This window comes from Erinaceus europaeus, chromosome 3, assembly GCF_950295315.1.
Source record: "Erinaceus europaeus chromosome 3, mEriEur2.1, whole genome shotgun sequence".
NCBI classification, from domain to species: Eukaryota; Metazoa; Chordata; class Mammalia; order Eulipotyphla; family Erinaceidae; genus Erinaceus; species Erinaceus europaeus.
In genome coordinates, this window is record NC_080164.1 from 1878064 (window position 1) to 1903350 (window position 25287).

The following is a 25287-nucleotide window of genomic DNA, read 5'->3' on the forward strand; positions in this document are numbered from 1 at the left end:
AGGTCATCCAGCCGGACGTCCTGTCATCCCCCCTCAGAGCTTGCTCTGCCTCATCACACCAGCTGAGACACCAGTGCCTTTGTCTTTCCTGAATGTCACATGTGTCTGTCTGGGTACCTCTCTGAGAAGGCCACTCTTGCTTCCATATCAACATTGGAGATGTTTTCATTGGTGGCTGATAAGAACTTCTTTTTTTTCCGATCCAACAGACACCAGCAGACACAGTGACTCAGTCAGTGTCTCAACCTCTTGGTTTCAAAGTGTGGGACTGGTATTTAACATATTTCTCAATCTGTATTTCCAGTAGCTAGTGAGTTTTCTCCTCTTCCTCCTCCTTCTTCTTTAAGATTTTATTTATTTATTAATGAAAAAGGTAGGAGAGAGAGAGAAGGAAACAGCTATCACTATGATACATGTGTTGCCTGGACTTGAACTTGGAACCTCATGCTTGAGCATCTGCTGCTTTATCCACTGCACCACCTCCCAGACCACCTTCTTTAAGAAACTATTTATTTTTGCCTAGAGACAGAGAAATTAAGAAGCAATGGGGAGGCGGGTGGGGTGGGGTGGGGGGAGGACCATGGATCTACTCTTCTTGTGAGGTTTCCTGCATTGCAAGTGGGAACCGGGGCCTTGAACCATGATCTTCACGTGCTGTGGCAGGTACACTCCCGAGAAAACATGGCTGCCTTTAGCTAGTGAGGTTTCATGGCAAGAATCTCTCTTTGTTTGATGTACAAAGTCATTGACCTGGAACATGTCATGCAGGGGTAGGGTGGGATAAGGGGGCAGGAGTCAGAGGTCCTGGGACCTCGCTGATGCCTGGATACTGGAAACTCTTGCCTCTGACATGAATACACAGAAATTCAGCCATTGCTATGTCTCTCTCTTTTAAAAAATATACGATTATTTTTTATATTGGATAGAGACAGAGAGAAATTGAGAGGGAAGGGGGAGATAGAGAGGGAGAGAGACAGAGAGACACCTGTGGTCCTGCTTCTTCACTTGCAAGGCTTTCCCCCCTGCAGGTGGAGACCAGGGGGCTTGAACCTGGGACCTTATGCACTTAACCACTTGTGCCGCTGCCTGGCCCTGAATATTGGTATTTCTCTAAGAAATATCCTCTTTTCCTGACAACAGTGAAAAAGACAACACAGGGTGGGGTTAGAAGGACTCTGGGAAGCCCCACCCCGCTAGGGAAAGAGAGGCAGGCTGGGAGTATGGATCCACCTGCCAACACCCATGTTCATCAGGGAAGCAATTACAGAAGCCAGACCTCCCACCTTCTGCATCCCACAATGACCCTGGGTGCACATTCCCAGAGGGATAAAGAATAGGAAAGCTATCAGGGGAGGGGATGGGATACGGAGTTCTGGTGGTGGGAATTGTGTGGACTTGTACCCCTCTTATCCTGTGGTTTTGTCAGTGTTTCCTTTTTATAAATAAAAAGAAAAAAAACTTAAATTACTTCCAAGTATATGGAAAAGTACAATAATAAATGATGTTGTAACAATTAAAAAAGGGCTCTGGGAAAATGTAAAAAATGGTCACTGTCTGTTTAAAGGAGAAAGCACAAACTCTTGAGACTTTTGGAAAATACTGTTCAGTTGAGCTTTCATCTGTCACACATTGCTGGCCTATCCTCTCCCTCTCCCTCTCCCTCTCCCTCTCCCTCTCCCTCTCCCTCTCCCTCTCCCTCTCCCTCTCCCTCTCCCTCTCCCTCTCCCTCTCCCTCTCCCTCTCCCTCCCTCTCCCTCTTGCCTCTCTCTCTCTCTCTCTCCCTCTCCCTCTCCCTCTCCCTCTCCCTCTCCCTCTCCCTCTCCCTCTCCCTCTCCCTCTCCCTCTCCCTCTCCCTCTCCCTCTCCCTCTCCCTCTCCCTCTCCCTCTCCCTCTGTTGTTAAAATTTCGCCTGGCTCTAGCTGGCTTCACGGGCGGGTAACAGAGACGACCAGAGACACACGGCTGGGCAGGGAAGCTGTATTTCTTTATTCAGGAACAGCGATTCATAAACTAAGACAAACTAATCACCAAACAGAACTCTGCTGTCTCTTTGCGGCGGCGCAAGCACTCTCTCTTACTCTGTACTCAGGAACCCTCTCCAACTCTGGAACTCTGGAACTCTCCTACTGGGGAACCCCCTGAAACTCTTCCACTGTGGAACTCTCTCTTACTCTGTAACTCTGAAACTCTCGAACTCAGGAACTCAGGAACTCTGTCACTCTCGAACTCAGGAACCCTCTCCCGGGGGTTCCTTTTGGGGCGGGGCCAAGCGGGCCCACGGAAATTAGCAGGCCTGATCCAATTCTCTTGGCAGGGGGAGGGCTAGAATAAGCCAATGTAAAGCATACGACATCCCTCTCCCTCTCCCTCTCCCTCTCCCTCTATCCTCTCCCTCTCCCTCTCCCTCTCCCTCTCCCTCCCTCTCCCTCTTGCCTCTCTCTCTCTCTCTCTCTCTCCCTCTCCCTCTCCCTCTTGCCTCTCTCTCTCTCTCTCCCTCTCCCTCTCTCTCTCTCTCCCTCTCCCTCTTGCCTCTCTCTCTCTCTCTCTCCCTCTCCCTCTTGCCTCTCTCTCTCTCTCTCCCTCTCCCTCTCCCTCTCCCTCTCCCTCTTGCCTCTCTCTCTCTCTCCCTCTCCCTCTCTCTCTCTCCCTCTCCCTCTCCCTCTTGCCTCTCCCTCTCTCTCTCCCTCTCCCTCTTGCCTCTCTCTCCCTCTCCCTCTTGCCTCTCTCTCTCTCTCCCTCTCCCTCTCCCTCTCCTTCTCCCTCTCCCTCCCCCTCTTGCCTCTCTCTCTCTCTTTCTCTCTCTCTCTCTCTCTCTCTCTCTCTCCTCTCTCCTCTCTCCCCTCTCCCCTCTCCCCTCTCCCCTCTCCCCTCTCCCCTCTCCCCTCTCCCCTCTCTCCTCTCTCCTCTCTCCTCTCTCCTCTCTCCTCTCTCCTCTCTCCTCTCTCCTCTCTCCTCTCTCCTCTCTCCTCTCTCCTCTCTCCTCTCTCCTCTCAAGGATCCGCTCCTTGCTCCTTGCTCTGTTATCTTGACCATGACTGAATATGGAAGCATTACATAATGAAATTGGCTGGACTCCCCGGGTTCAGAAGGAGAACTGCTTACGGGAGTTTTCCACGCTCGACTGTCTGCCTGTGTCCATGAGGGGCTGCTCACTCGTGAGCCTGTTCCTGTTGGAGCTGTCAGCAGCCAGTCCACGTTCCCTCAGGTGGCCTTGCAGACACCACACACAGGTCACGGCCCCTCAGACAGCAGGACCCCGAGCCCTGTGGCTCCGGTGAGCAGCCCTTCTGCTCAGCTTGGAGCAGGTCTCTTGAAGTTTCCCAGCTGTGGCTGATTCAGAGCAGGAGTAACCCGGGGACCCTGTGGGGAGGCTGTGAGGGTTCCTGGAGCTGCTTCTGTAGCCAGGAAACAGACAGGTGTCCCTCCTTGTGGTGCTGGTCCTGGGCTCCCTGGGAAACAGTGTCCCCATGGGTGAGTAGCCTGAGGGTGCTTACAGGATCCTGCTCAGCGTGGTCCATTTCTGCAGCTGCTATTTCCTTCCTTCCTTCCTTCCTTCCTTCCTTCCTTCCTTCCTTCCTTCTTCCCTTCCTTCCTTCCTTCCTTCTTCCCTTCCTTCCTTCCTTCTTCCCTTCCTTCCTTCCTTCCTTCCTCCTTCCCTTCCTTCCTCCCTTCTTTTTCTTTTATTTCTTTCTATTTCTTCCCTCCTTTTCTTTCTCTCTTTCTTTCATCCTTCTTTCTTCCCTTTAGAATAATAGTAGTAGTAGTGGTGGTGGTGATGGTTCTATAAAAAGAATCTCCTGCTTGAGGCTCCCAGGTCCCATGGTCAGTTCCCAGCACCATTATCAGCCAGAGCCCAGTAAGGTGGGTTCTGGTTTCTCTCTCTCTCTCTCTCTCAAGGAAAGTCAATAAAACATCTAAAAATAAATTTAGAAAAGAAAGAAAGAAGGAAATAAAGAAAGGAAAGAAATAAAGAAAGAAAGAAGGAAGGAAAGAAAGAGAGAAAGAAATCCCTGTCTCACTCAGCTCTGTTCCCTCTCCCTGGGCTGCAGCTCAGTGCTGATATTTCCATGCACAGAAAAGCCCCCTGTGAACGGAGAAGCAGGCCTCTGTACATGCTTCTCTGGTTAGATCTGTATCTCTCCACGTCATGGGTTTCATTTCCTCTGCTTTGTGGAAGAGGAGCAGAGCCTGCTGTGTCAGGAGGGAGGCTAGGACCCTCTGCAGGGGCCCAGGGCCCTAGGGACTGGAGGGGAATGAATAAACACCATCTGCCCAGGCTCAGCCCGCCTCTCCCTGGGAGGGGAGCTTGCCGCCCTGCCCGCCCTGCAGCCCTCCGCCCTGTTCTCTGTCTGAGGCCTTAGTGTCAGTCTGAGTGCTGCTACCTTTAGGGCTTCAGGTTTGCTGCCTCCAGGGAGGAGGTCTCAGTGCCTAATGGCGTGCAGGCGGCTGGCACTGGAGCCCCGGAGACCAGAATTTGCTTTCCTTCCCCTCACAGAGCTTTATGGTGGTGTCACCCTGTCTGCCTCCCTCCCCACCCCCACCCACCAGGGTACCACCCCAGCCCCCAATGATGCCCACACTTAACCTCTGGCCTGGTTGTGTTTTAATGGTCCAGCTCTGTGTCCTTGGTCTGCCCTTTCCTGACAGACTTGTTGGGGACAGAAGCTACTGATCCCAGAACAAAGGAACTCTGGATGAGTGAAGGAGTAGGAAGGAGGCAGAATGGAGTGTGACACAGAAGGAGAGAGGCAGCTCATTGCCTAGAATGAGAACCTTGACTGACTTTGACCCATGGGTCTCCCTTGAGACACCCACCTTTACGATCTGAGTATCCTCCCCAGGACCTCATTCTTGTACACATCCCATGACCTACATCTCTGGCCTAGATAACTTCAGTGACAGCTGCTTTTAGTTTGCTTTCTTTGACATGAAGGGAGAAATCAACTCACCTTTCTCATTTCAATGTAAGGAAACATGTAGCAGTGGCGTTTTGAAGACACTGTCATCAGTGTCTCAGGTGGGGTATGACCTTATTTGCCAAGGGTTTCTTTACACGGACATGAGAAAGGAGGGACTTTCTTCAGGTCCCTGTCTTAGAAATTGACTGAGTAGGAGGTATTTTCTCAGCAAACTGCTATTCATTTATTTGATTATTATTTGTATTTATCTATCTATCTATCTATCTATCTATCTATCTATTTTTTTTTTTTTTTTTTTTTACCAGAGCACTGCTCAGCTCTGGTTTACGGACCTGCAGGGGACTGAACCTGGGACTTCGGAGCCTCAGGCATGAGAGACTATTTGCATAACCATGATGCTATCTCCCCCTGCCCTGCTATTTATGTTTAATGCACAAGTTGACTAGACTCGGCTCTGTGGTGAGATTTATGCTTCAGCACTTAGCCTCGTGACCTTGACCCACCTTCTCGAGATGGAGATAATGAGCTTAAAGGATCCAGCCTAGAAGGGTCTGATGGTGGTGCACCTGGCTAAGTGCATTTAGTACAGGAGCAAGGACCCAGGTTTGAGCCCCCCAGTCCCCAACTGCAGGGGGAAAGCTTTGTGAGTAGTGAAGCAGGGCTGCAGGTTTCTTTATGTCTTTCTTCTTCTCTAGCATCCTCTGCCCTCTTGATTTCTGTCTCTGTCCAATGAATAATTAAATAAAAATAATAATAATTAAAAAAAAGAAAAAGACTCAGCCTAGTGCCTGGTGCCCTGCAGGGAAGTAGATATCTGTCATGACTGGTCACCATTTGATGGCTCTAGATCTCATAATTTAACAACATAGAAATTGCTTTATCATTTTAAACAATATATATATTTTTTGAGCACCTAGCGTGTACAAGGCATACACAAAACATCCAGTGAGTAAGAAATCTTGGTTTCCTCGGTCTTACATGTAGTAAAGTAATATTTAAGGCCTATTAGGTACCAAGCCCTATTCTGACTTAATATTTGAAATGAATTTACACACTTCTTGAACTCATTTGATCTTACTAACTACTATATTTAAATGAACCAACCATTCAGATAATGAATTAGCTTATTAACAGAATGTAAAGAACTGTTATCACTGCCATTGTACAGATGAGGACATGAACACTTTGGACTTACAGATCATTACTGGTTGGCCTGGGGTTTGACCGGGCTACCTGGGCCAGGAGACAAGCATGTCACATACAATTCTGGCTCAAGAATGCAGATGCCTAGTTAAATAAATGCCACCACTGTTAAACTTGGGGAAAAATATCTTTTTTAACTCTATTTTTCTTTTTCTTATTTTTAATTTTTTAATTTTTATTTTATTGGATAGAGACAGACAAATATCAAGAGAGAAGAAGGTGATAGAGAGGGAGAGAGGCATAGGGACACCTGCAGACCTGCTTCACCACTGGCAAAGCTTTCCCTCTGCAGGTGGGGACCAGGGGCTCAAACCTGGGACCTTGTGCACTGAAACATGTGCTCTCAACCTGGTGTGCTACCACCTGGTCCTCTTTTTTGTGTGTGTGTGTAACTTTTTAAAAATTCCCTTTGTTGCCTTTTTGTCGTTGTTGGGTAGGACAGAGAGAAATGGAAAGAAGTGGGGAAGATAGAGAGGGGGAGAGAAAGACAGACACCTGCAGACCTGCTTCATTGTCTGTGAAGTGAACCCCCTGCAGGTGAGAAACTGGGGGCTCGGCCTTTTTTTTTCTTAGTTTTTTAGATTATCTTTGTTTTTTATTATCATCATCATCATTTACCTCCAGTTGCTAGGGCTTTGTGCTAGCACTAGGAACCCACTGCTCCTGGTGTCCACTTTCCCCCCATTTTATTGGACAGGACAGAGAGAAATTGAGAGATGAGGGAGAGACAGAGAAAGAGAGATACCTGCAGACCTGCTTTATCACTTGTGAAGCGATCCTCCTGAAGGTGGGACTCCAGCCCAGATCCTCGTGCATGTCTTTGTGCTTAGTGTTATGTGCGTGTGCTTAACTGGGTGCTCCACCCCTCACCCCTTCTTTATTTATTGAATAGAGACAGCCAGAAATTGAGAGGGAAGGGGGAAATAGAGAGGGAGAGAAACAGAGTGACACCTGCAGCCCTGCTTCGCCATTCCTGAGGCTTTCCCCCTGCAGGAGAGGACCAGAGGCTCGAACCTGGGTCTTTGTGCACTGTTGCCTGTGCTTAGCCAGGTGCACTACCACCTGCATACTCAGAACACACCAGTAGGGCCTGACCACCTGGAGTGTAGCTACACTCAGTGTTGAGTATTCCTGGGTAGTCACAGCCCTTGTGGATCAGGCCGCCAGCGAACCAGCCCCAGGGGGCAATCTCATTATGCTCTGTCCCTCCATCCTGTAGAGAGGGTTTTACTTCTTTCAGAACTGTGGGAAGGGGTCTTTATTTTTCTATCCTGCATGCCTGACACAGGACTTAGCACTTTTCAGTGCTTAGTGAATGTCCCTTCTCGTGGTGCATCCCATGAGTACCCATTCATTGGGGAAACTGACGATCCTTCCTAGCCGACTGAATCCACATGGATCCCAGTCACTTTCAAAGCCAGCAACAAGCAGCTCCTGACAGCTTTCAACCTGACACTGTTGACTGGCTATGGAAGAAGGGCAAACGCTAGAAGAAGAAGTGAATGTCCCTGGTGGGTGTATGTTTTCCCGTTCTACACTGAGAGCATCAGCCTAAGGGGGTGGGAGGGTGGGCGAATTAGGTATATTGATGGTAGTAGGCAGTAGGTGGGGACTCATTTTCAATGTCTTACTTGGCACAGTGGAGAGCTTCTTGGTCCTGACCTATGTGAAGTGTATTTGGATTCTAGACATTGCAAGTTGAAGGCAAAATCATGCCTCAGTGTGTGTAAGTATAGGCAGTTGGCACAGGGGACATCTCTGATGTTGGAATCATCGGGTGTTACAAATATCTACTAAGCTCTTACTGTGTGCTCTTTAGACTGTGAGGTGTTGGAGGCAGCAAGTGATACTGGAGAGAGCCTGGGCTGGTGGAAGTGGTAGAATCACAATTATTTTAACAAACCCCTTAGAGAAGAAAGGCACTTCAGAGAGTTCTCTGGGAGTGAGTGGAGGAGACTTCCCACAGTGGGGGCAGACACAGAATGATTCCATCCAAGAGGAGGTGGGTTCCCTCATGGGTGCAGTCTGAGTGAGGCAGTGTGGGAAGGGGTCTATCTCGAAAGTAAAGACAAGTTGCCGGGCTAGCGTGGGGGTTCCTCTTCCTGGACACGTACTCTTTGGGTTGGAGAGAACTCGACCGGAGCCAGCCTGGGCTGCTACTCACTCAGCGACGTGGGAGATAGATGGCTCAGGAACCAAGCTTGTGGTGGTCTAGGCAATGCAATGTATTTATTGATTAGAGAGCGGAGGTTTTTATCGGTCAGAGCTGGAAATGGCAAGTCAGAAACGGAAATGGCTAGGAAGGGGGTTGGAGAAAGGCAAAATTGGGCCGGGAAGGTAGAAACTTCCTTAGCAACTCTTGCGAGGGTTTTAACTGGTGGGATTAATTAATACCCTGGAGGCAGGGAGGGTCTTGAAAGAAGATAGATCAAAAGAATGGAATGGGTGTGGATCTTTCAGGCAAAACAATGATTATGTAGATAGGCCTTAGTGTCAGGAATGCAGGGTGGAGCAGGGGGAGCTGGCTTAATGTTTTAAGGAATATCCCAACAACAAGTGACCTCAAACACCTGTGTGTTTAGGGGAGGACTCACAAGGCAAGATGAGTCTAGTCTGGAGAGGAAACGATGGTTGAGTTTTGGCTAAAGGACGAAGACTTCAGATGTGACCTGAAATCTGGGAGGAGACATAGAAAGGTTTCTCTAGGCAGGATAGGGATGAGTTAGCTTTGTGATTATGAAAAGTGTGTGTGTGTGGGTAACAAGTTCAGACTGCCGATGCTTCAGTCAGGTCCGAACCAGGAGGCTTGGGATGGGAGTGCTTACACATACCTTTTTGTTGGTTTGTTTCCTTTTTTATTTTTATTATTAGTGATTTAATATTGATTTACAAAAATCACAAGATAATTAGCACCACCCTGGGCTGTTCCCACCACCAGAGTTCTGGATCCCCATTCCCTCCATTGGAAGCTCCAACAATTCCCCCAAAGTTGCGGACATGGGTTGACCGTTATTTCTACAAATCTGTCTATATTTGCCCCCACCTTTTTTAAGGTCCCACCTTCTCTTCCTTTCCAAGTGATACATAAACCTGTTACTCCATCCAAATATTCCTGCCTTTTTCCTCTTCTCTCTTCTGTTCCTGATGGAGTTGGAGTTCAGGGTCCTCTGGTCATCCTCCCCTGTTATTTCTCCCCAACTGAGAGTATGGAGCAACATTGTTTTGGGGATGCAGAAGGTGAGGGTTCTGGCTTCTATGCTTACCTTTCCTTATCTCTATAGAGAAAACACTCAAGTGGTGAAAGTCCTTCTTGTAATGTGCTAGTGGTTGACCAGATCTCCCAACTCTCTGAACTTATTTCCTGCGTGTCTTCTCAGAGTGCTCCAGTTTATGACTTGTAAATGGGCCTGAACCCTGGTCTCATTTCCCACTCCCATGGTGCTTAGGGAGTGAGCTCTGGACCCCAGATTGGCGTGTGTTGCAAGGTTGGCGCAGGTGTGGCTGACCTCCTTGGCAAAAGCAGGGCCAGGCGGCCCCTCCAAAGACCCCCCACCCAGCCTTAAGCAACAGACTGCCTGAGGAGGTTTTTCTGAGAGGCTGAATTGATCCATCTGGGGGTGGGAGACTATAAAGGGAGGTCTGAATGCAGGGGAGGGGAGAGGAGAATGGAGTATTGATGACAAGTCAGCCTGTATCACCATTCTGGGGTTTCCCTGTCTCTTCCTATGGAAACAGGGGAGGCTACCCTAGAGTGATGTTCCTACAGCTAGAAGGCAGCTGAGGGAGGGTGGCTTCCCCATCACCCAGGTGACCACAGTGAGGCGGCAGTGAGCACCTGGCCGCAGACAGCTCTGGCCTGTCCATCTGGCAGGACGGCTTGTGCTGGGGCAGCACCTGGGTGCTTATTAAGTCAGGCTGGATTTCTCTTCCCAGCCATGCTGCTTCTCGCTCCATCTTTCCCAGCTGCTAGTGTAGGCCTGGGGATAGATAGCATAATAGTTATACAAAGAGTCTGTCATACGTGAGCTTCCAAAGTCACAGGTTCAATCCCCTGCACCACCATAAGCCAGAACTGAGCAGTGCTCTGGTAAAACAAAACCAAAGACAAATAATCAAAACAAAACAAAACAAAACAAAAAAACAGATTGGGTGTATGGATTGACCTGCCAATGCCCATGTCCAGTAGAGAAGCAATCCCAGAAGCTAAATTCCCACCTTCTGTGCCCCCATAAAGAATTCTGGTCCATGTTCCCAGAGAGATAAAGAATAGGGAAGTTTCCAATGCAGAGATGAGACATGGGATGCTGGTGGTGGGAATTGTGTGGATTTGTACCCCTGTTACCTTTTTTTTTTAATTTTTAAAAAGGAAACAATGACAAAATCACAGGATAATCATATAATCATATTCATTATTACTGTTACCAAGTGAGAGGGAGAGAGAGAGAACATCTATTTGTGAGAGATCAAGCCTCTATATTTCTCCTACATCAAACACTGGCAGGGATCCCCAGCTCCCAAGCACGGTGGCACAGAGCCCCAAGGGGAAGGGAGAAGCTACCTTGCGGCCTCTGCTGGCTGGGCCCTCTTGCCTGGTCTGGCTCTGGTCTGACTCTGCCCAGTCTCCCCTCCCCTTTCCCTCAACTCTTCCCTTCCCCTGGCACCTGTGGCTATGTTTGGGAGCCAAGTGCAGTGGGAGTGTGGTCTGCTGAAGAAGCCGCAGGATCTGGCCCCCTGCTTCTCTGGTGACTTCTGGGACTCTGCACACGAGGATGGCTTCAGAGCAGCGGCTGTGGGTCCGGGGGACTCTGCCTGCACGGCGGCCGGCCTGACCACTAAGGGCAGCTTGGCTGTGGCTGCAGGATGGGGCAGGGCCTGACCTGGCTGTGCTGACCCTCCTCCCTCACTTGACCCTTTGTCTGCTTGGACCTCACCCGAGGAGCGGCCTTCAGTGACTTCTCGGATTCCGCTGACCGCAGGCCGCCTCCGGACATCCCGCCCCGGCCGGGCCCACTTCAGCTGGCCACACTCCCAGCAGCCCTGCCCTGGCCCACCCTGCCCCAAGCCCTTCCTGCTGAGCGCCCAGGGCTGCTGTGAAGGTCCCAGAGCTTGACTTACATCTGCTATCTTTTGTGACTTGAGGTGGAACCCAAGCTTTGGAGGTTGCAGGCGTGGGATGGAAAGTCAGCCCTGCCACTTAGCAGCTGGTGACCTTAGGCAAGTCCCCTCTGCTCTGGGTGGGGCCTCCTTACTGGCTGCATGAGCTACTGCAGTGACCTCCTAATTGGGGTGGCTTTGTGCCTGACTTAGTGTAGGTAAACCTTGGCCATGTTTCTCTTGATGATCTTTTAAAGTCTCTCTAATTGTCGCCAGGATTATCACTGGGTCTCAGCACCTGCATGATGAATCCACTGCTTCTGGAGGCTGACTTCCTTCCTCCCTCCTTCCCTCCCTTCTTCCCCTTCCTCCCTTCTAGTCTGTCTGTATCTGTCTATCTTGTCTTTCTTTTGGTAGGGCAGAGAGAAGTTGAGGAAGGAAAGAGAGATAGAGAGGCAGAAATAAGGTGAAAGAGAAAGAAGAAGGAACGAAGGTAGGAAGGACGGAAAGGGGGACAGGCGGTGGCACACCTGGTTAAGCACACACATTACAGTGCACAAGGACCCAGGTTCAAATCCCTGACCCCCACCTGCAGGGGGGAAGCTTTTCCAGTGGTGAAGCAGGGCTGGGGGTGTCTCTCTGTCTCTCTCCCTCTCTGTCTCCCCTCCCCTCTCAGTTTCTATCTCTATCCTATTATAAATCAAAAAATAATAAAAAAAAAGAAATATTTTTGTTGGAAGGAAGGGAGGAGGGGGACGAGGTCCTTGAGTATGGCATGAGTGCTTCACCAAGTCTGCCACTGTGTGTCCAGTTTCTCTGTTTTTGATGCTAAATCAAGTTCATGGCGTTGGTTCCTGGATGTATTTTGAAGAGGATACTGGTACTAGGATCCTCCTGACCTAGATTCAAGCTCAGTATTCTGGGTCCTCATGTGTGACCCAGGGTACTCAGTTCTCTGTGCAGTCCTCACTGCCTCACATCTGAAGAACTAGGAATCCACCATGATATGTGCCTCTTGGTTTGGTTATGACAAAAAATGTTGGCTTTGAAAGTACCAGAACTTAAGAGAGGCTCAGTCTATGGCCGCTGTATTATTATTATTACCGTTACTCATCACTGTCATTACTATGATAGCACACAGGAAGTGTTCCCCTCCTTGGAGCTTGAGAATTAAACTTAAAATCAAGAAATTTTAAAGTTTAAAGACCCCTTTTCAGGTCAGATTGTCATCTGTTCACCTTCTTAAAATTTTTTTTCTGAGCTTTATTATTATTATTTTCACTTTTATTGGGGGGTACAGGTCAGTTTCTGACACCTGGGTATGATTTCTCATCTTTGCATCATCCTGTAAGGGGACCTGAAGACCCCCTTCTCCCCACCTCTTTTCCCAGAGTCCTTTGCTTTGGTGCAATGCACTCTACCCAGTCCAGGGTTCACTCTGTGATTTCCCTCTCTATTCTGATTATTTATGTATGTATGTATTTATTTACTTTTTGCCTACAGTGTTATTGCTGGGGCTCAGTGCCTGCACCATGAATCCACTGCTCCTGGAGGCCATTTTCCCCCCTTTTGTTGCCCTTTTTATGGTTATTATTGCTGTTCTTGATGTTGTTCGTTGTTGGATAGGACAGAGAGAAAATCAAGAGAGGAGGGTAAGACAGAGAGGGGGAGAGAAAGACAGACTCCTGCAGACCTGATTCACTGACTGTGAAGCGACTCCCTTGCAGGTGGGGAGCCGGGGGCTCCAACTGGGATCCTTAAACTGGTCCTTGTGCTTTGCACCATGTGCGCCAAACCTGCTGCGCTGCCGTCAGACCCCCTGTTCTAATTTTTTAAGTTTCACTTATAAGAAAGACCACTTAGTATTTGTCCTTCTCATTTTGACTTATTTCATGTAGTAGGATGTCTTCAGGTTCTGTCTAAGGAGAGGCAAAGGAGATGAATCCCTTTTTCACATTACATACCACAATTCTTTCAACCACATGTCTGTCATTAGATGTCTGGGTTGCTTCCAAATTTGGGCCATTCCAGATCACGCCGCTATGAACATGGGTGTACGCCAGTCTCTTCTGGTAGGTGCTTTTGTTTTCTTTGGATAAATCCCCAGCAGAGAAATAGCAAGGTCATAGGGCAGGTCCATGTCTAGTGTTCTGAGAAGTGTCCAGACAGTTTTCTACAAGGGTTGGCCCAATGGACACTGCCACAGTCCTGCACGAGTGTGTCTCCCTCTTGGCCTCTCCAACACCTCTTTTTTTGGCACTTTCTCATCTGTAGCTTCTCCTCGATGTCCTGTCTTATTTCTGTCTTTATTAGCATCATTCTGATAACCAGTGTCTGTGCATTTTCTCACGTGTCTGTTGGTCCTCTGCAATGCAATGCTTCCTTGCTGGAGTTTCTGCCCTTGGCCCTGCCCCATTTAAAGTTCTTTCTTTCTTTCTTTCTTTCTTTCTTTCTTTCTTTCTTTCTTTCTTTCTTTCCTTCCTTCCTTTATTTCTTCCTCTTTTTTTAAAGGCTTTTTCTTTTTTAAAAATTTTTTATTTGTTATTGTGTAGAGACAGAAATTGAGAGAGTAGGGGGAGATAGAGAGGAGGAGAGAAAGATAGACACCTGCAGACCTGCTTCACCGCCTGTGAAGTGACTCCCTTGCAGGTGGGGGGCCAGGGGCTCGATCCGGGATCCTAACCGGTCCTTGTGCTTTGCACCACGTGCAACTAACCTGCTGCACTACCGCCTGACTCCCCCTTTCTTTCTTTTTTGAAACATAGAGAGTTCAGAGTACTTCTGAAAAATGAGGTAGCAAGGATCAAACCTGGGTCTTCAGGCATGCAAGTTCTGCATTCTGTCTGGTATAATTTCACACAATTCCCATCACAAGAGTTTCACCTCCCATCCCCTCATTTGGAAGTTTTCCTAGACTTTATCCATCTGGGAGTATAGACCTAAATTCTTTATGGGGAGCAGAAGGTGGGAGTTGTGGCTTCTGTTATTGCTTCTCCGCTGGACATGGGTGTTGGCAGGTGGATCCACACCCCCAGCCTGTCTCTGTCTTTCCCTAGTGGGACAGGGCTCTGGGGAGGGGAGGCTCCAGGATCAGTGAGGCCGTCTGCCCAGGAAAGTCAGGTTGGCATAATGGTAGCATTTGCAACTTGGTGGCTGAAAAAGCATTAAGTTATAAAGCAGAACAAATTGTTTAATAATCAGGAACCTAAAAGTAAGTTATATCAGATGAGACTTGGGGTCTCCATGTCGGAAAAAGCTAGGAAGTCTATTTAGCTGTATTCCAAGGGGCCCATGACTTTACTAATTTTTGCTTGAGCCTGACAGATAACATGCAAGTGGGCTGAAGGTATTGTCTGAAGTTATGGTGTCAGGGTTGGAAATAGGACTAGAAAGCTGGATCAGGGCAGAGAGTAGCTCCCAAATATGGGAAAAGTCTATAAATATTAACTGTGAGCCCCATTGATCTGACATGGGACCCATATTCAGCACAGGAGCCTGTGTAACCTCAGCATCCCTGCAGGTCTGAGCTCCCTTTTTTTTTTCTTTTTTAACCAGAGCTCTGGTTTATGGTGGTATGGGGTATTGAACCTGGGACTCTGGAGCCTCAGGCATGAAAGTCTGTTTGCATAACCATTATGCTACCTACCCTCCACCCTGAGCTTACATTTCATGGTCATAACTAGTAACAGTTTAGGCTTCACTAATTTCAGTGTCATTTTTTTAATGAGAAAGACAGAGAGATAGAGATAGAGAGATAGAGAGATAGATAGAGAGAGAGAGAGGCTAGAGCTCTGTTCAGCTCTGGATGATGGTGGTCCTAGGGACTGAACCTAGGATATCAGAACCTCAGGCTGGGTTCATCATCATCATCATCATCATCATCATCATCATCATCATCATCATCATCATCATCATCACCATCATTTTCCCAGAGCCCTGTTCAGCTCTGGCTGATGGTGGTGCTGGGTATTAAACGTGACCCTCTGTCAGGAGAGTCTTTTTTGCAGAACCACTAGGCTTTTCTTTTCTTTTCTTTTCTTTTCTTTTCTTTTCTTTTCTTTTCTTTGCCCCTAGGGTTATTGCTGGGGCTCAGTGCCTGCCCCATGAATCCACTGCTCCTGGAGGCCACCCCCCCTTTTGTTGCCCTTGTTATTGTAGCCTTGTTGTAGTTATTATTGTTGTTGTTGATGTCCTTCGTTGTTTGATAGGACAGAGAGAAATGGAGAGAGGAGGGGAAGACAGAGAGGGGGAGAGAAAGTCAGACACCTGCAGACCTGCTTCACCGCCTGTGAAGCGACTCCCCTGCAGGTGGGGAGCTGGGGGCTCGAACCGGGATCCTTAAGCGGGTTCTTGTGCTTTGCGTCATGTGTGCTTAACCCGCTGTGCTACCGCCTGACCCCCACTGTGCTTTTCTCCAGTCATTATTATTATCGCCATTACCATCATCATCATCATCATTATTTTCCCCCTGAGACCTGCTCAGCTGTGGCTGATGGTGATGCTGGAGACTGAACCTGGGACCTAAGAGCTTCAGACAGGAGAGTCATTTTGCAGAATCCCTGCGCTGTCTGCCCAGGCCCATTTGTCTGCCTTCGAGGGGAGGGAGACAGCTGCGTGAGCCTGGAGTCTTACTATGCCTTTGACTCCGGCCTACAGGGCACCCTGCAGTCCCTGCTGAGAGCTGCTTGGCTCCTCCCTGGCTTCAGAGGCGGGCGTGGGGCAGAGTCCTGCTGTCCCCTGGCTTCCACACTGGCTCCGGGGCTCCAATGACACAGGGCTGGCACCGGGCTGGCACCAGGCTAGCACCGGGCTGGCACCGGGCTGGGGCAGTGGCGAGCATGGAGGCTGCTCTGCATGCGGGCCTCATTCATTCAGAGGCCGAAAGCAAAGCAGGCTGTTCCCTGCTTGTTCCAGGGACAGGTTGCAAAATGCTCACTCGCTCACAGAGATGCCACTTCCTTGCCAAGTCAGTCCTGCCTGGGGCTTCTGGCTCTGTGCTGAGGAGCTGCAGGCAGGCACTAACCACTGCCATTCCCAGGCTCGGGGCACGGATATTTTCACCACCCCTCTTGGCATCTTCTGCCATCTCTCCCTTCCATGAACCCTTGCTGCCTCCATGGAGTCTGTCTGGATCATCTTTTCCCTTTCTCTCTCTCTCTCTCTCTCTCTTTCTTTCCTTTTCCCTTCATTCCTTCATTTCTTCCCTCCTTCCTACCTTCATTCCTTTCTTGCCTCCTTTTTTCTTTTCTTCACTCCTTCCTTCCTCCCTCCCTCCCTTCCTCCCTCCCTCCCTCCCTCCCTTCCTTCCTTCCTTCCTTCCTTCCTTCCTTCCTTCCTTCTTTCCTTCCTTCCTTCCTTCCTTCCTCCCTCACTCACTCCCTCCATTCCTTCCTTCCTCCCTTCTTTCCTCCCTCCCTTCCTTCCTCCCTCCCTCCCTCCCTTCCTTCCTTCCTTCCTCCCTCCCTTCCTCCCTTCTTCCCTCCCTCCCTCCCTCCCTCCCTCCCTCCCTCCCTTCCTTCCTTCTTTCCTTCCTTCCTTCCTTCCTTCCTCCCTCACTCACTCCCTCCATTCCTTCTTTCCTCCCTTCTTTCCTCCCTCCCTTCCTCCCTCCCTCCCTCCCTCCCTTCCTTCCTTCCTCCCTCCCTTCCTCCCTTCCTCCCTCCCTCCCTTCCTTCCTTCTCTTTTTTTTAAGTCCCCCCTCCCCAGGGTTATCACAGGAAGTTGGTGCCAGCACTAGGAATCCACTGCTCCCAGTAGCCATTTTCTCCCATTTTATTGAACAGGACAGAGGAGGGGAGATAGAGAGGGGGAGGAAAGAGAGACACCTACAGACCTGTTTCCATACTTGTGAAGGGATCCCCCTGCAGGTGGGAAATCTGGGGCCGGGGTGGTGGAACCCTGATGCTTGAGCAAGTCCTTGCACTTAGGGCTATGTTACTATGTGAGCTTGACCAGGGGCACCACCTCCCAGACCCTGTTTATTTCTTCGTTTATTTTTATTAGGGGTGCTAATGCTATACAGGGCAATTATTGGCATGTGCATACAATTTCACCATGCACCAAGCCCCAGGAGTTTTCTCCCCTCTCTCTCTTTCCCTCCCTCCCGAAAGTCCTTTGCTTTGGTGCAATGCACCAGGTCCAGTCCTTATTTCACTCTGTGCTCTCCCTCCCTGTTCCTACTTAAGTCCAGTGAGATCATTTGATATCCATCCTTCCCTTTTTGGTTTATCTCAACATGATGTCCTCCACTTTCATCCAAGAAGATGCAAAAGGAGACAACCTCATCATTTTTAGCAGCTGAGTAGTACTCCACTGTGTATATTATATATAACCTATGTTTTAGCTACTCATCTGATATTGGACATCTGGGTCGCCTCCAGGTTCTGGCGATTGCAAACTGGGCTGCTCTGAACACAGGTGCACACAGGTCTCTTCTGAAGGTGTTTTCTCTCCTTTGGGTAAATCCTCAGGAGAGGAATTGCCGCGTTGTAGAGTAGGTCTATTCTTTGTGTACCGATAAGTCTCCAAGTTGGTTTCTGTGACGGTTCAACCGTTTCCCCCTCCCACCGGCAGTGCAGAAGTGTCCCCTTTTTCTCTGCATCCTCACCAGCCTTGGTCATTCCTGTCTTTTCTGATGTGTGACCTTCTCACAAGGGTGAAGTGGCGTTATCTTAATCAGAATCAAATGAAAGGGAGTGAGCTGGGTCCACGCTGGAAAGAAGAAAACTGTAGATGTTTGTGAGGGCAAGCCATGCAAAGATGGTCAAAGACTTCACTTCTGGGCCCGGCGGTGGCACACCCGGTTGTGCACCCACATCACAGTGCACAAGGATCTGGGTTCGAGCCGCTTGTCCCCACCTGCAGGGAGCAAGCTTCAGGTGTCACCTTTTCTACTGCTGTGTGATACAGGACTCCTCTGGCATAAGCCTTTGTGTTTTCAGTACCTCAGTTGTTTCAATATGACCGCCTGTATGCGTCTCGTGAACGGGTCATGTTTTTGGGGTAGGTGACACGTGGACTCTAGTGTAAATGTTACTTGAATCAGTGCTTCATCATTGTGCGTGGCATGTATGTGACGACCTTGGGTGCTTCATGCCTGCCCTGCGGGCTCCGTCCCCACGTGCCCAGGAAGGCTGCAAGTGTCTCTCTGCCTCTCTCCCTCTCTATCTTCCCCTCCCCTCTCAATTCTGTCTCTACCCAATAATAAATAAATCATATTTTCTAAATGATTTATTTATTTAAAAAAGAAAAGAATTCACTTCTACTTAGAACAAGCTGAGGCTTTTGGGGGTGTTCCTTTGGCAGCCCGTCTGGGCCCTTGTGTTGGACATGGGCTTGAACATGAGGCTCTCAATAGTGAGGCCCACTAGAGCTGACACTTTTTTTTTTTTTTGCATCTTCTCTACAATGCTAGGTTCTTCGCCAGTGAATGTACTTGCATTCATTCATCAAACCTTCACAGGAGTCAAGACAGCCCAGCCTGTGTTCCTGTCTTTTGCACCTTCGTGCTGACTTGGCAGGTGGGGTTTTTGAAAGATGGAAGACCACCAGCACTGCTTTAGTTTATTGTCCAGAATTCTGATTGCTCTTCCTGGAAAACGGCCCCCCAGACTGTTCAGAGATGCTGGATTTAGAAGACCTCTTCTTTTCCTTCCCTCTTCACCACATTCTGACCTGCACGTGCTTTTCTTTCTTTCTTTCTTTCTTTCTTTCTTTCTTTCTTTCTTTCTTTCTTTCTTTCTTTCTTTCTTTCTTCACTTTTAACTGGAGCCCTGCTCAGATCTGCTTGAAGGTGATACTGGGAATCAAATCTTAGACCTAGAAGCCTCCGGCAGAAAGCTCTTTCACACAGCTCCTCTGCTATCTGTCCCCAGCAGACCTGCCCCTGCTCTGGAGCAAGCCCCATAGGGACTGAGGCTCCAGTCCCAACCAGGCCCCTCTCATTTCTCCAGGGCCCAGAGTTGAGTGGGGATGCATCTGGACATCTTTGTTTAGAGAAGCAATCCCGACAGACCTCTTGCCTCGCCTCCTGCCTGACTGTGATATAAACAAGTCCACGATCTCCTGAGAACCAGCACTACATTTCCTCTCCATCTTCCCGGCATCCCCTTCTCTCCTTCCCTCCCTAGGACACTCTACAAAGGCAGCTTCCACCAGACCCTACCCTGGGGCTCTCCAGGATGCCTCTGCTCTGATGGAGTCTGGTTTCCTCTGTCAGGTGCTTGGATGGCTGGAGGCAGACCCAGGGCTGGCTTTTGCTCACTTCCTAGAGGGGAGAAGACCACTAACTAGCCTCACTAGTCTTTGGAGCTTATCACTGAGCCTGACCACGCTGACTGGCCCTCTCTGAGCTTTCATCTGGGCGTCCGCATTCAGTCACAACCATTTTTGTCTTGAAGGCTGGTTGTGGGAATGTTTGAGATCTGTGTCAATAACCCAGCGCTTTAGTTTTGGTCTCTAAGATCGTGTTGGCTCTGTGGTACTTGGTAATTTTCCAAGTCAGGATTTGCACCGGGCTCTTTCTGAACAAGCTTGGGTTCTGGTTTCAAACTTGATGTGACAAGCAGAGACAGCCAGTGAGCGATCTGAGGAGGAGAGAGTAGGAGGTAGCAGACAGATCAGTCTAGCAGGAATCAGACCTCAGCAGCACTTGTGGGGGTCTTTCTGTCTCATTCTCAAGTTCACTGGGTGTCAGCAAAGCTGCTGAGTCCCTTCTGGAGGGGAACAGTTCCAGAGGTGAATTGCAGTGACAGAGGTTAATTGCCAAGACAGACCTCTCACTATATTCAGAGACCTTTTGCTGAGATATGGGGGGTTTTCAGGAGGTAAAACTGGAGTCACTGCTGCCTGCTGGTAGGAGAGGCTTAATGTGATGACAGGGTGAGTCACCCTGGGGGTGTGACCTGGAAGGAAGGAACAAAAGCTGTAGGTTAGGCCAGGCCTGAGAGCTTGAGGCCCTGGCGTCTGTCTCCTGAAATGGCTGAGTCAGTAGCCAGTTAAGTCTCTGAAATCCTTTCTGCCACCTGCCCTCCCTGGACTAGTGCCTGAAGCACTGACTTCACAAAGCTTGTCCTGGGACCGGGGGGCGTCCTTTGCTTAATCCTGGCCTGGTAGATGGAGTGGGGACTCTGTTCCTCTGAGCCTGAAGAATAGTGTGGGTGTCCCTTTGTATCCGGATGAGTGTCTGCTGTGAACCAGGTTGGTCCAGGTTCCCCAGGCATGCGGGAAGTGCTGTGCTCTTCACAAGTGACCTCAGTCTCCTGGAGGTGAGAAAGGAGACCACCGGCCCCCTTGCCATGGCCACTGGGTTAACACAGGCTAGAAATGCTCGTGTGTGGGAGCCGGGGATCTGTGCAGAGGGTGCTCAGGCTAGGCCAGGCAACTTTGGAAAGGGGAGTGCAGTGCAGGTGAAGAGGGGGAGTGTGTGGGGGTGTGGGGTACAGAGGTAAGGCTTAGGAAGTAGGACTGTGGTCAGGAAGTGTATCTGGGGAACTGACAGGACTGTGGCTAGAAGGTGAGGGGGTCAAGAGGCAGTAACACTGAAGATGCCACCTCTTACTTAATATGAGACTAATCACTCCTGGGTGTCATGGCAGAGGAGACAGCCCAAACTGGGACACTCTGATTCCGATGTCACTGCTTGTTCATTGCACTGGACAGTCCTTTGTCTCCAAGACGGACATTCACTGTGAAGATGGTGACCGTTGGTATTTGCACTGCTCCAGTTGTGTCTACAGCCTGCTCGGTGGCCAAGATGTGGAACTCAGAGGCAAGGAGTCTGACTCTCTGGGTAGCAGCAGCTGCAGGAAGGGGAGGAAGCTGCCCCTGGCCTACCTACAGCTTGCACACCCCTCACCTCTACCCCTTGGGTTTTAGTGAATCACCTCCAGCCTAGAAACATCTGTGAGGTCAGTGTGGATAAGCGATACCTTCCACCTCAGCTTAGAAAAAGCAAAAAGGAAGAGTTATATTTGGATTAGCGCTTCTACAGCCTTCCTGTTTTTATAGAGCATTTGATGTAAGGAAGAAAGAAGAACAGGCATCCTATAGATTAGAGCAGAAGATGGATGAGGGAGGAGAAAGGAAAAGAAATGTCAGTAAATATCACAACGTCTCAGAATGTTAAGACAAACAGACATAAGAGGATCTTATCCAGATGGCCTTCCAACAGTACAGATTACTTAGTGCTGCTGAACTGAACAATTAAAATGGATAAAGTGCTGTGTCTATTTTGCAACAACTACAAAAATAAATGAAGTGAAATACAAGGACGGCTGTTTTGTCAATTCTCTTGTAGACAGAGAAATAGAAATCTTGAGTGAGCCACATACGGTGTGTGTGTGTGTGTGTGGGGGGGTATATAGTGTGACGTAGAAATCATTCTCTTAGATCCCAGTCCTGCACCTCTTCAGGGACCACAAACATTGCCTTTTTTTCCCCTCTTCACTAGTGGACATTATTTAATACAAGGACTGTATGACTCCTCAGCCTTGTCAGCTGCAGAGGAGATTTCAAAGCAATGAATAAAAACAGCTCTCTATCCCAATCTCTAACCTATTCCTTTGTATTTTCAAAATCTTTTCTATGTATTAAGGAAAATATCACATTGTGATGTATTAAGCCAGTACTTCAATTATGGGTTGACTTGGGATGACATGTTACATTCTGTACTGTACTGTACTTTTTTTTTTTTTTCTTGTTTGAGTATTTCTGTTTCTGAAATAATCTTTTTGTTTGACTTTTTTTTTTCTAGGATTTTATTGGACCTTTTCTTTTTAGAGAGCTCCTGACAGCTCTCCTTTGGTTAATTCCAGCTTGTCTTCCTGCTGTGGCTGTCAGAGTGGTTGTGGAGATGGCCCAGAGGAACTAAAAGTCTCCTTGAGGGTTGGGGGCACGGGGTGGGGGGGAGAAGGGGCAATGAAGAAACCAAAGTCACAAGCCTGGGATTAGGACAGAGGCTCTATGATGGTTCCCCTGGCACTTTTTCTCTTCTCTGACCATTTGTGCATGCTAACACTCGCTGTACAATGCACATATTCATGTGAGAATTCACCACCGCGAGAACTCACACTTTCCTCTCTCTCTTGCAGGACTCGGGTCAAGCTAGAGAGCCTGGAAGATGCTTACATTCTACGGGGGGATGATGACTCCCTCTCAGACAAGCATGGCTGCCCGGCTTATGTGAGCCCAGAGATCTTGAATACCAGTGGCAGCTACTCGGGCAAGGCAGCCGATGTGTGGAGCCTAGGAGTGATGCTGTACACCATGTTGGTGGGGCGCTACCCTTTCCATGACATTGAGCCCAGCTCCCTCTTTAGCAAGATCCGGCGTGGCCAGTTCAGCATTCCAGAGACTCTGTCGCCCAAGGCCAAGTGCCTCATCCGAAGCATCCTGCGACGGGAGCCTTCGGAGAGGCTGACCTCCCAGGAGATTCTGGACCACCCTTGGTTTACGACAGATTTTAATGTCTCGACTTCAGGCTGTGGTGCTAAAGAGGTGTCTGACCAGCTGGTGCCAGATGTCAACATGGAGGAGAATTTGGATCCTTTCTTTAACTGAGTTCAAGCTCCCACAGATACTGAGCAGGTACCAGGAGCGAAAGAGGGCAGAGGAAGGGAGCTCTTCCAGGAAACACACCATCTCCTGGACAGGGAGCATAGAAGACACTCACACTCACCATGTTTTTTGGTTTCAAAGAAGGAACACCTTCAAGGAGCTGACTGAACTTGTAGCATGGGGCAGGAGATAGGGGCCAGGGGTCAACCTGGGGCCAGGTCATCTGGGTGGGACAAGCTACCACCACATGTTTCCTGTTCCCCAGTGGAGTCTTGGGGATGCCCCTGCCAGCTGGGCCACGTCTACCATTCCCACTTTTCATTTTGTTCCCAAATCATTGTAGACCCCGACAGAATCAAAACTGCCTCGGACATACATCTTGGCATTGCACTGTTAGCATTTAACTTCTTGTCATGTTTCAGGGAAGGTACAATTAGCCAAGGATTTCTTTTTTTTTTCTTTCTTTCTTTCTTTTTTTTTTTTTTTTTTTTTAGATTTTTGCTTTCCTTTTTCTTAAAAACAAAACAAGCCAACAACCTATCTGACAACTAATGAGATTCACTTAAAAAACAAAAAATTCCGGTGCACACAGACTGACATGAAACCTGGGTGCTAAACTAAAAAGAAAAGTCCAGTTTGTGTCTCTTAATCTCTCTTCTCAAAGTCATTTCTTCTACATCAACTATTGAATATCCTGGTCAGGAAATGACACATTAATGCTTTGCTCCCTCAAGGGGGGGGTGGGGTGGGAAGGATCTGTCTGTCCTTCAGCAAGATGTTCTGTTCTGTGTCAATTGCTTTGTGGCAGGAAGCTGCTAGAAGTCAAACTTCCAGATGCATTACGGCTATCATAGCGTCGAGAAAGAGGGAACAAAAGGAAAAGAAATTCAACTCCTTCCTTCTTTTTTTGTTTTAAATAATGAGGGCTGGTGGCTGGTGTCACTCTTTGCTGAGCTAAGCGCTAGCCTGTGAGAGAGCAGGAAGCTCTTGGACTGGGAGCTTTTGCATGTCTCTGATCTCAACTAAACATTTGGTCTTTGTCTCATTGGAAGCAAATGAAACAGAGCAGATTGTCCCACTTGTATGAAATACAGGGCAGCTACGCCAGTTTCCTCTACAAAGAATCATCCCTTGGGCATGGAAGGCTCTCCTTGGATGGAAGAAAAGAACAAAAACAAAACAAAATCCTCAGTAGAGACAAGCAAGAAGGGTAATAAGCTGAAAGCTAGGATGATATAAATAAAAACAGCTCTCTATCCCAATACGCACCTTTGTATTTTCAAAAACTCCTCTATTTATTAAGGAAAATGTCACATTGTGATGTATTAAGCCAGTACTTCAATTACGGGTTGACTTGGGATGACATGTTACATGCTATAGTTAACATATATATATATTTTTTTTTTTTCTTGTTTGATTATCACTGTCCCTGAAATAACAATTTATTTGGCTTATTATTTTTTTTCTAGATAGCTTTCTTTGGTTTTGAGTGGCATTTTTTTTCCCATTATGTCTTTTCTATTGCTGTATGATACAGGACTCCTCCGGCATCAACCTTTGTGTTTTCAGTACCTCAGTTGTTTCAATTTGACTGCCTGTATGCGTCTCGTGAACTGGTTATGTTTTTGGGGTAGGTGACACATGGACTCTAGTGTAAATGTTACTTGAATCAGTGCTTCATTATTGTGCGTGGCATGTATGTGACAACCTTGGATGCTTCATGCCTGCCCTGCAGGCTCCACCCCCACGTGCCCAGGAGGGCGGCTCAATCCTTCATAGTCGGGAGACAGGTGGCCATGGATTTGCCCTGGATTCTATTTTGATAATGTCAGCTATGACAGAGAGAGGCGTTTTACAATCTGAAGATGGTGCTGTGTCAAGAAGGACCTCTTTCTTCTTCTTTTTCTCCTCCTCCTCCTCCTCCTCCTCCTCCTCCTCCTCCTCCTCCTCCTCCTTCTTCTTCTTCCCATCCCTCTAATTTTTAGGGACCAGGAAGGAGGAAAGATGGATGTCATATGCATGGCAGGAATCTATGGCCTCTGGTGCTTTGTTGTATTTGGTTTAATGTTTTTGTCCTAATCTCTTCAGTCAATAAAATTGTGCGTATTTAACTAAAATTCTGGGGTCTGGCAAGTGATTTTTTTTTTTCCATTCAGAAATTTGTTTCTTTAGGTGTTTACTCTTTGATTTGTATAAAGCAACAAAACTGCTTTCCCAAAGTGCTTGGACCCAAACAGGTCAAATTGCATGTATTCACTGACTTACTCAACACCATAATCATCACTGGTGTGAATTTCAGACATAATGGGATAGACACAGAAAGGTGTGTGAGTCATAAATGGCCTCAAAAACTGTTGTCACTCTTCCTATGAGGCCAGAAATCAGGTATTCACAGACTGCAAAAAGTGTGAAGAAATTTTGGAGTAGCCAGGCTTAGCTGAACTTCACACAGTCCAGACTGGCACATGCATCCCCTAGGAAGGCAGCGTCTGCTGAAAATGGGATTGGAAAAAAA

At 48.4% G+C, this 25287-nt stretch overlaps 1 protein-coding gene across 6 annotated transcripts in view; it reads left to right on the forward strand.

Annotated features, from left to right (window-relative positions):
* Positions 1–24889, forward strand: part of TRIB2 (tribbles pseudokinase 2) — a 37764-nt gene extending 12875 nt beyond the window's left edge. For all 6 annotated transcript variants that reach the window (XM_060186575.1, XM_060186578.1, XM_060186577.1 and 3 more), the window contains one exon: positions 22307–24889. In XM_060186575.1, the coding sequence (XP_060042558.1) occupies positions 22307–22775 (469 nt within the window). In that variant the 3' untranslated portion in view covers positions 22776–24889. The remainder of the gene's footprint in view (positions 1–22306) is intronic.
* Positions 24890–25287: the final 398 nt, after the last annotated feature.